Genomic DNA, 10,279 nt, shown 5'->3' with positions numbered 1-10,279 from the left:
CCAACCAGGGCTGGGAAAAGGAGAAAACCCTGCCTCAAAAAAAAAAAAAAAAAGAAAAGAAAAAAGGTTAGATTACTCTGAAAAGTGGATTATTTGCTCTTTCTCATGTTCAATTTTGGGTCCTGGTAACAGTCTTACCTGTTTCCAAAAGTCTAGACAAGAATATTTTGAATAATCCAGAGCAGAAACCAAAAAAAAAAAAAAATGCATATTTTTTAATCACTGATTACTCTTTACCTGAATGGCATATGTTTTGTTTGTGTTTTTCCTGAAAGTGACGTTTAATATTTGGTCTTATTTTTAGTTTGTTGGTTTTGCTGATAATGGAAATACCCCAGTACCAATTTACTGCTTGCTCCAAAAAAAAAGAAAAAAGAAAAAAAATTAACAAACAAAATGAACTGGCATCAATGTAGAATTAAATAAGGAAAGGGCAGGGGCGCCCAAGGTGAAGTAATAAAAGCAAGGACTACCTACAACTCTGTTCTTTTGGGTGTGAATACCTGAAAGGTGACACCATTAAGAAAATCCCTCTGTCCCTCAGAGTAGTGTTTCTCAAAGACTGGTCCTAAGACCCCCTGCCTGGCTCACCTCCAGTTCTCTGAGGCAATTCTCTGTGGTGGTGGGTGTGGACTTTCTCCCAGGGCACTCCCAGGGAGAATCTGTTCCCAGCAACCTCTCCAGGTGATTCCCATGCACAGTAAAACCTGAGAACCCGGGCAGCTGACAGTTAACTACATAACTGACCTTCGAGTTGGAAGGGAATACCCCTGCTTCAGACTCCAGAAAAAAACTTAAAAAGCAGCCTTTGTTTCCTGAAAAACACACCAGTGGGCTTGCCTCACAGAATACCAACAGGCACTGCAGCCAGGCACATGCCTGAGAGCTGGGGAAAAGAGTTGGCTCTGGGGACACCACCTCCTTTGCCAAGTCCCCCAGGCGAGGATAACATATCCTTGTCTCACACCATTTCTGTGTCACGAGGCGGGGACAATGGTGGGATGAGACACTTAGCCCAGTCCCATGTAAAATGACAGAGGGACACATAAGTACTCTACCTTTTGAAAGTCAGATGTCCTGGGATGATAATGTGCCCAGCTCAGATACAGGGGGCTGAGGGGAGAAAGTCCCCACCGACCACCTGCAGGACGAAGGCCAGCCTGCCGGGAGCCTGGATGCACGGCACGCAATGACTTCCCCAGCCCAGGCGGCTCAAACATAGCCATTCTCTCAAGACGCAGATGCAGCTGAAAGCATCTTCCTTCTGGGACATGGGCCTTAACGATGCACAGTTAAAGAGCTTTTCTTGTCCTCTCTCTTTCCTAATAAGAGGCAAAGCCATCAGGAAAATAACCTTGATAAGCGTGGCCTAGAGCTGGCTGTCCCACACAGCTGGGACGAACAGAGACAGAGCACTAGAGACCGTCCTCGAAAACTCGGATCGATCTATATGGTGGCAAACCACTGCAAGGCTCAGACAAGGCCTGAGGGAGAAACAGAACATTGAGCCAACTTAGAAATGAAGCCTCATTTCAGGCAGAGGAGCGGCTGCCTTTCCTGCTGACCGTATCCTTGGAACCAGCGATGGACATAGGCAGGCTGACGCGAGGGCCTGAAGGTGACCACAGAAAGGAGGAAGAGGCCTTTCTGCTCAGAATTTTAGGCAATGGTGATTTCAGGGGTGAAAAGAGGATACTATCACCACTAAGCGGAGGGTCCTTCAGAGGGATGTCGGGATACAGGGGCCAGATGTGACTGTGCCTGTCACGAAGTGGGGAGAAGAGGGCTCCTGAGGGCCCAGGAACGGCCAGCAAACCAGCCTGCAACACCCACCAGAGGCGTCCAAAAGGCCTGATCTCACCCACAGAGTGGGGCAGGAGAGGATCGCCGTGAGTCCAAGTGAAGGAGTCAGCCCTCCCCAGACCTCACAGGCAAACTCCTACTGCTGCCGCAGGCTTCCTGAGCTAGGATCCCCGATTTTGCGGCCTGTCTCCTCAGCACTAGGGGCACCAGCACTAGGGGCAGGAAAGCAAAGAAAAACTGCAGAGTCCAAGGGGGTGGGCAGGGATGGCTCTAGGAAGTGTCCCGTGGGCACCAGAAGGCAAGATGACAAGGGGGTCTTAAGAATCCCCAATTCAGCTTACTCGATTCGCCAAGTTTTGCTCTAAGGATGTGCTGCCTTTTAAACAGAGTTTGTTGAAGTCTTTTTACAAGTTGCCATGCTAGCTTTTAGTAAATTTTAATAACACTGGTATGTGTTCATGATGCAGCAATTCAGATGAACTAAATAAAAGCCCTAGCAGCCAAGTCAGGGGCTCTTCACCCTGAATTCAGGCCAAGAACTAGAAAGAGCCAGCCTTTGGCATGCTGAATTTACCAACCTAAATATGAAGTGGCACAGCGGCCTCCCGTGTGGGGTAACGGAGAGCCAGCACAGCACCAGCTAGCCCCCAGTGGGGCTGGTACCCGGGACGGCCACTAGAGCTGGCTTTCAGAGGCCCAGGCACTCTCTACAGAGAACATGTGCTGTCGGTACCAGGCACCCAAACCTCCAGATCCACTCAACCACTGCCCATCTTTCTCCTCTGGACACAAGGAGGTGCCCACCTTCCTTGGGGGCTCCCGCCCGGGGCTTACTTCTCCCTGCCATTGGCTCTGAGGCCAGCAGGGCAGAGAGTGGATAGCATGGTCAGGAGGAGGGAGTGGAGAGGAAGTAGAGGGGCAGCAGTAGACCTGTCTGTCCACACAGGGCCTGGTGCTGAAAGCACAGGCCAGTGGAGACCTTTCCTGCACATAGGAAATGAGTGGGAAAGGAATCCTCAGGGCAGGGCAGAGAAGAGGCTTGCAGAGAGCTGCTCTAACTCATGAAATGTCTCCTAAAGGGAAGAGGGAAGACAGAAACAGCATAGGTGGAGAGGCCTCAAAACCTCCTGTGTGACTCAGGATTAAGATAAAAGGAGACAGGGTGGAAGGTGGGAGGGCATCTGGGGACCCAAGCGGAGGGGCTGTTGCTCTCCCAGGGAAGGAGGGCCTGGTGCCCAGCAGGCTGAGGGAGGGGCTGGGAAGAGACTTGCAACAGCTCTGCCTGCAGCCAGGCTGGGGGCCCAGACAGGGAGCAAGAAGGGGAAGCTGGCCCAGGTCAGCCCCAGGAATGGGTGACAGGTCAGCTGTGTCGACACGGCACTGGGGCATGTTCCAGCCTTCTCTCTGTGGCCTTGAAAGGCGCATGGAGAAAGCACACCCGCAAGCGAGTGTGGGGCAGGAGGTCTCAGCAGGATGGCCTCCGGGGACCCTGGTTTTCCTGCCTACATGGCATGCTCTTAAATGTGCATCCGTCCCATTTTCTCATGGGAGTTTCAGTTTTCTTTCTCGTGACTTCTATCTCTACTGGACTGTTCGGCAACACCCCAAACACATGCCCAGGCTGGTTCCACAGAGCAGGGTCTTGCTTTCCATCCCTGCCACCTCCCTGCTGCACACCTGCCATGGCCGGCCACGGAGTGACACACCTAAGCCATGTTACAGCCGTGTTACCCCCCAGCCGCCCACGAGGCTGATGAGAGGATTTTTCCCAGTTCATGGGTTAGGAAATGAAGGCATGGAGAAATCAGGCAATTAGGAGAGGAGGGACCAGGTTCACTCTGGCCTTTCCTGACTCCAAAGCCAGCATTCCCATCTCAGCTCCGTGTCGGCAGCAGTTCCAATCCTGACTGCATACAGGGGTCCCTGAAAAGCTTCCAGATACCCCAGGATGGCAAGGGCCCTGTCTACATCCCTATACCTAGCACTGTGCCTGGCACATGTTAGAAGTGAAATCAAAGCTAGTTGAATGACTGCATGTGTGAGTCCATGACTGAACACACTTCCCTGCCACAGACACTATCATTCCTCCATCATCCTGACCCAAAGCCTGGAGTCACCTCACCACAGGAGCCAGCTAGCTGGCCCCAGACTAGTCTCTCCCTTCCTCCAGCCCTTCTGCACATGGATGGACAAGGAACCTTCTCAGAACACCCTTTTCACCCCATTACCTTATGTTGTTCAAGGTTTCCAGGACCGCTCTGGGTTTGCGGACACAGTTCAAATTCCGTGATCTGATATTTAAGACCCCCAGTGACCTGGTTCCAACCCATCCTTTCACTCACATCTCCCACCACTCACAAACTGTTCCGGCCAGGCGGGTGTCCTTCTTGTTTCCTGTAAATTCCCACTAGTGTGACTGTGGACTGTGGATGGCATGTCCCTCTCTCTCCACCACCTGCCTAGATCCTACCCATCCGGGAGGACAGAACTCCTCTGCTTCGCCTCTGCTCTGCACCCCAGGTCCCAGGGAGCCCTTCCAAAACTGAACACCTATGCCACGGATCTTACCTGGCTCCATTCTAATGTGACTTCTAATTGATATCACAATGTGCACATGTTCTAATCTCCTAAGTACATTAAGATCACTTGAAGGCAAGAACTGTAGACATAATTTTATCTCACCACAGTGACTAAGGCTGCACATTTTCTGTGAGTGCCACTGGGCATTCAGCAGCTCCTGTCTCCATGTGGACAGTCTTACCTGTAATATCTAGACTGCAAGTAGGTGGAGCACACAGCCTTGGACACGTGGCTGGCTGAACCAAAGTCGATGACCTTGACTCTGTATGGTTGTCTAGATGGATCCACCAGCATGATGTTTTCTGGTTTGAGGTCAGCATGGATAAGACCTAGGCTTTTGAGTTTCATCAGGGCTGTGGCTACCTGCTGGAGAACTGGGCGAATGTATTTGAGGGGCAAGGGGCTAAACTTGTTTTGCTTCAGAAAGTCATAGAGGTTCTGCTCCAACATCTCGAAGACCAAGCACGTGTGGTTCTTGTGCTGGAAACATTCGTAGGCCCGGACGAAGTTATAGTCATCGGCACTCTCCGTGCTCAACCGGGCCAGGATGCTCACTTCAATCTGACCTTGTCGGGCATAGGACGGGTGGTTCTTCAGGATCTTGATTGCTACAATCTCATTGGTGCCCCGTTTCCAGCACTTGACCACTTGCCCAAATGTCCCTCGGCCCAAGAACTCTAAGACCTCGTAAGTGTTGGTCATGGAGCACAGCACCTCATGCTGCACCAGCTGATAGTCGCCCTCGCTGTTGGAGCCACTGTTTTTGGAGGTGGCAGTCGACGTGGTGGCAGTGGCGACAGTGGCCCCGCTGGCATTATTCTGAATCATGGGTGGGTGCTCCTCGATGATCTGCACGCTGCTTGTGTTCTCGATCTCCTCGCTCTTACGCTTGAGGCCACATTTTTGGTAGGTATCAAGGAGGCTCACAGTGCTTCGACGCATTAGGTTGTGTGGTCCGCCGAGGACGTGCCCGGTGACAGAAGTGCTGCTTGCTGAGGTGACCACGATGTGCCCGGTGCTTCCTGGGAAGATGATGGTCTGCTCGTAAGGTAGGCTTGGGTTTGGGACCGGCAAGGAGGTGCTGACGGTTGTGGTGGCTGGCTGCGACGGGGGAATGTTCTTGCTCTGGCTATACACTTTGCTGTGGGAGCCGTACCCAGTCATGTCCCAGTTGGAACTCGGCTCTATTTTCAGTTTCTTCACACTACAGAAGGCACTTGATTGAAGGGTGTGAGGGGAGAAAACTTGCACATGTGAGGCCATACCTACAAGGAAAGGAAAATGAAAAGTAAGTATCGGATTCAGCTTGGTATAAGTAAACTCAACAGATTCCCTTCAGTTCTCATCTTGGTTTGGGCCACACAGAATGTTTCCTTCCCATTTGAAAACAAGGTTGAAAAAGTCAATCTATTCCACCCAGAAGCACATTCTGGTCACTGAGTTTGTGGAACCAAGTGGTTCCAGGGTGCCACCTGCCACCATTAGGTGCCAGCAACACAGTTGAGACTCAGAAACAGAATTCCAATATCAGGACATAAGTAATCATTTTTTAAAATAAACATTATTTGTGACAGAAATGGATTCTTCTTCAGTTCTCCCTGGGTTGCTTCCTACTGAAACTCAGGAGGCTATGCTAACTGTCACGTACTTCGTTGCCCACATAATCAGCTCAGCTTTGTGGAAAGACCCTGTCAGGTTCACTGGTTTGAGGAAACATCTTCCCAAACAGGCCCCAACACCAGGCCACTCAGGATCTTCTGGATCCTGGATGAACCCTAATTCTAATTACCATCTGGCATCTTCGTCACCGTAAATGAATTCTGTAGGGTTGAGTGGATCAGCAGTTGGTCTGCTATTTTTCATTTCAACAGCGTAAAACATTTTATTAGCCTTACTGGTGGGGACTGAGTAGCACAATTTGTGGCTCCATTCACTCACTTTTCCTGCTAAATTCATATATCAATACATTTCTCTAGAAAGTACTATTTTTTGTTGTTGTTGATGTTGTTGTTTTTTGAGACTGAGTCTCGCTCTTGTCATCCAGGCTGTAGTGCAAGGGCACGATCTCGGCTCACTGCCACCTCCGCCTCCCAGGTTTCAAGTCATTCTCCTGCCTCAGCCTCCCAAGGCTGGGATTATAGGCTCGTGCCACCACGCCCGATTAATTTTTGAATTTTTAGTAGGGATGAGGTTTCACCATGTTGGCCAGGCTGGTCTCAAACTCTTGACTTCAGGTGATCCACCTGCCTCAGCCTCCCAAAGTGCTGGGATTACAGACGTGAGCCACCATGTCTGACCAAAAGTACTATTATTTCATACCAACATCTCATCCACAATTTAGATAAACTTAGAAACCTATAAGACCATTATTCTGGAACACTTGTACAAATTATGGTGACACTAAAACAAAAATTCATAGAAAATGTATTAAGCAAAAATAATAAGGTGATGAAGAAGGATAACTCCTTAAAAGTTAAAAGAGTAACAAACATTGCCCATCTTCTAAGCCACAGTCAACAAACGTTTCTCACAGAAGCCACAAGGAAGTGGAGCTTCTGCAAGCCCTGCTGGTGGTTGGCTAACCTAGTGTTCCTGTCTTTCTGAGCCCCTGGCATTACCTAGAGTGGTTATTTAACATGCTTTCTACTCCATCGACCATCACCCTAGCCCGCATTCTCTCTCAGTAGATGACCCAACTTCCACTTTGTCCAGAAGCCTGAGGTCAGCCTTACTTTCCTCCTTTATTTCCTTCTTCATTTCAGAACATTCCTAAATCTACATCATCCTCCATCCTTCATTCCTTCTCTCCAGTCTGAGAGAAAGAGGTGTTGCTTTTTTCCAATACTAAAAAAGTTCCCAATTCTCATGATCCATATTTGTCCCATTTTCTCTTGAACTTGCTTCCACCACTGTTCTTTCTCTCATAGCTTTCTACTTCTCCCTGCACTTAATTGGATCCAAGTACTCAGTAGGAACTTAATATGGCTGGCCAAATGAATCAATTCCCTCATCTTTTTCTTTTGCCTTCATGCGTGTGCACACACAAAAGCCCAATGTGGAAGGCAAAAGGAGTAACAGCTGCATTCCCCCCTCTTAATTCTTTCCCTCCTCTCACCTGTGATCAATGGTTTATGCTCCCTTTCTTCAATGCCCACATCTTAATCCATCTCCCCCCCACTCGTTAATGCACTATAGGCTCGTGTTCTTGAAGGTAAATGACTTCCTAATTGCCTAATCCGATGGCCTTGTTTCAGCCTGTTCTTCTTAACCTCTGCAACATCTGATACTGCTGACCACAACTTCCTTCTTGATGTTGTTATCTGGACTTCAGTGAATCTGTAACCTCCCCCTCCCGTGTCTGATTGCACATTGTGTGCTCGGGTGGTTCCTCTTTCTCCATTACTATTATTTTTTTGGGACAGAGTCTTGCTGTCGCCCAGACTGGAGTGCAGTGGTGCTATCTCGGCTCATTGCAACCTCTGCCTCCCAAGCAGCTGGGACTACAGGTGTGCACTACCACACCCAGCTAATTTTTATATTTTTAGTAGAGACAGGGTTTCACATTGGCCAGGCTGGCCTCAAACTCCTGACCTCAAGTGATCCGCTTGCCTCGGCCTCCCAAAGTGCTGGGATTACAGGTGTGAGCCACCGCACCCAGCCCTCTTCCTCCTTTCAAATGTTGGCATTTCCACCGTTTTGACTCTGTTCTCTCTGGCAGATATCATCCATTCAAGCAGTTTAAGCCGTCACCCTCTGTGTAGGTGACCCCCACATGTTTATCACAGGCTGGGCTCTCCCTCAGAGGTTACAGTGATATATTGCTACCTCCTGCTACAATGTCAAAGATGCACTTCCAAAGCTGAACCCCTTATTTTTTCCTAAAAATCTCACCCTCCATCCTAACATCTCCATGACTGTTTATAAAATATTTTTCTATCACTTGGCTCCAAAACTATGAACTATGATGGTTCTTCTTTATGTTCATAGACAAGAAGGTGCTAAGCCTTATTAATTTCTCCTTCCTTCAAAACATCTCTTGCATCCAATTCTTTATTTCTGCTGTTGCTGCCACTTCCATAGTGAATGCATTTATCACTTTCTAGTAGGACTAAAGCAAATCCAGACATCATCTACCCGAGCACTCTGTCTCCCTTTAATTTGCCTATATTTGGCCACCAGATTAATCTTTCTAAAACATCTCTGAGCATGCCACTTCCCTCTCCAAACTTCCAGTGGCTCCCTAGTGTCAAGGAGATAAAGCTGAGAACTCGACACCTTTACATGTTGATTCCAACAATCTGGTTAGCTCCACCTCTACTAACCTTTCTGGGTGCTCAACTTGAATGAAGCTGGTCTATTCGCTGTTTCTAGAATGTCTCTTACACTTCCTACCTTCACACTCTTACACTGTTCCTCTATCTGGCTTGCCTTTGCTGCTTTTCTCAACTTATCCCAAGACCAGCCAGCTTAGATTCCTTCTCTTTCCAGACCACTCTAACCCAGTGATCATTCCCAACTCTCTGTTCCTACAGCACTGACCATATGCACCATCTGACTTCAGCCCTGACTTCCTAGGGGCAGTTCTGCTAACACCCAGCACCTGCTCGGAGCCCCGCCTCCACCCTGGGCCCGTGGATCTGCTGAAGGGTGTTTCCTTCTTGCTTTAATCCTGCACTCTGACCTGCACCTACACACTGTGACTGCACATCTGTAGGAATCCTCATGCCTGACAAGACTCTTCTGGCTTGCTTATTCAGAATTCGTACTTCACCCGTTTCTTCCCACTGTTCTTTTTGTTCAATTCAACATCCCCCTTATTCCAGAACAACACAGAATATGGCTATTCCCTATTTATCAGTATCAAGTGAATATCCATATTATTCTAGATGTTGTATAAAATAGAGAAATGACCAATTAACTTGGCTTTCAGTAACTTAGCCGCTGAAGAGACAAAGTAAAACAGCCATTTCCTTCATCCTTTCATGTCTAGCCTGCTGCTTATTTTCAGTCTTTAAGTACCTGGAAGGGGGCGGTCAGAGAAGGCAACAGCAGAAATATGCTGTTCATACATAAAGAAGGTGTTTTCACTGCTTCAAAAAGATCTTGGTGGAAAGGCTGTCCAGGGTGCAGAAGTGGAATTTTACAGAGGGGAAGAGGGTGGCTTATGACTTATTTGATATTGGGATGACAGCCAAGGGTCATAAAATTGTGGAAATCATCACTGGCTGCCTCTGGTGACAGATGCCCAGGATCAGAGAGGAGGCCTGCATGGCTGGAAATATCCTGCACCACGGCCAGCTGCCTCAGACTCCAGCCCGGCCTGGTGTGGCCCCTGCTGCCCCTTTATGAGGTCAACAGCCACTATTCCAACGACTGGACCCAACGGCCAGTGCAGACGTGTTACCTTTGTTCTGTAGCAGAGGCCACTTTGCTTCAGGCAGCAAAATGCTCAAACAAGATATAGTTAAAGAAAGTCTTTAACAGTAATACTTTTTTAAATCCCTGAAATATCTTCATAAGGAATAAGACACTGTTGGTGGTTTTGTAGCTTAATCTTAAAATAATCTTATGGCAACACACTTATTTCCAAACATTTCTCCTTGAGAGCATTTCTCTGGAACAAACCTTCCTTCTCGATTAGTTTAGCTCTCAGAGAGTTGAGCCCACAACTTTTTACTTCTCTGTTTATTCAGATCTTAAAGTGGGGGATAATAAAGTGGGGTGCAGAGGGGACTCGATGTTTTCTTCCACTTGAAAGCAAGAGCTAAATGTCTCCTCTCATTTCTTTCTGTACTGACCTCTGGACTAGTCAAGGCTATTCCTGCCTCATTTGTCAATACCCTTTTCAGGAAAAACAGAGGCTTAATGCACATTGTCAGTTTGATCCAACGGCAAA

The 10,279-nt window shown here is 48.3% G+C and overlaps 1 protein-coding gene across 4 annotated transcripts in view; it reads right to left on the bottom strand.

Moving 5' to 3' along the window:
- HIPK2 (homeodomain interacting protein kinase 2) overlaps window positions 1-9,633 on the bottom strand; it is a 165,842-nt gene extending 156,209 nt beyond the window's left edge. Inside the window, exons 1-2 of one of the 4 annotated variants that reach the window (XM_017880367.1) lie at window positions 9,403-9,633; window positions 4,565-5,648 (exon numbers count right to left, since the gene is read on the bottom strand). In XM_017880367.1, the coding sequence (XP_017735856.1) occupies window positions 4,565-5,648; window positions 9,403-9,454 (1,136 nt within the window). In that variant the 5' untranslated portion in view covers window positions 9,455-9,633. The remainder of the gene's footprint in view (window positions 1-4,564; window positions 5,649-9,402) is intronic. The other 3 variants (XM_017880366.1, XM_017880365.1, XM_017880364.1) reach the window with 3 other exon arrangements.
- Window positions 9,634-10,279: the final 646 nt, after the last annotated feature.

The sequence above is a fragment of the Rhinopithecus bieti genome, unplaced genomic scaffold (genome assembly GCF_001698545.2).
Source record: "Rhinopithecus bieti isolate Rb0 unplaced genomic scaffold, ASM169854v2 scaffold_11401, whole genome shotgun sequence".
Taxonomy (NCBI): domain Eukaryota; kingdom Metazoa; phylum Chordata; class Mammalia; order Primates; family Cercopithecidae; genus Rhinopithecus; species Rhinopithecus bieti.
This window is presented reverse-complemented; position numbering and strand designations above follow the sequence as displayed.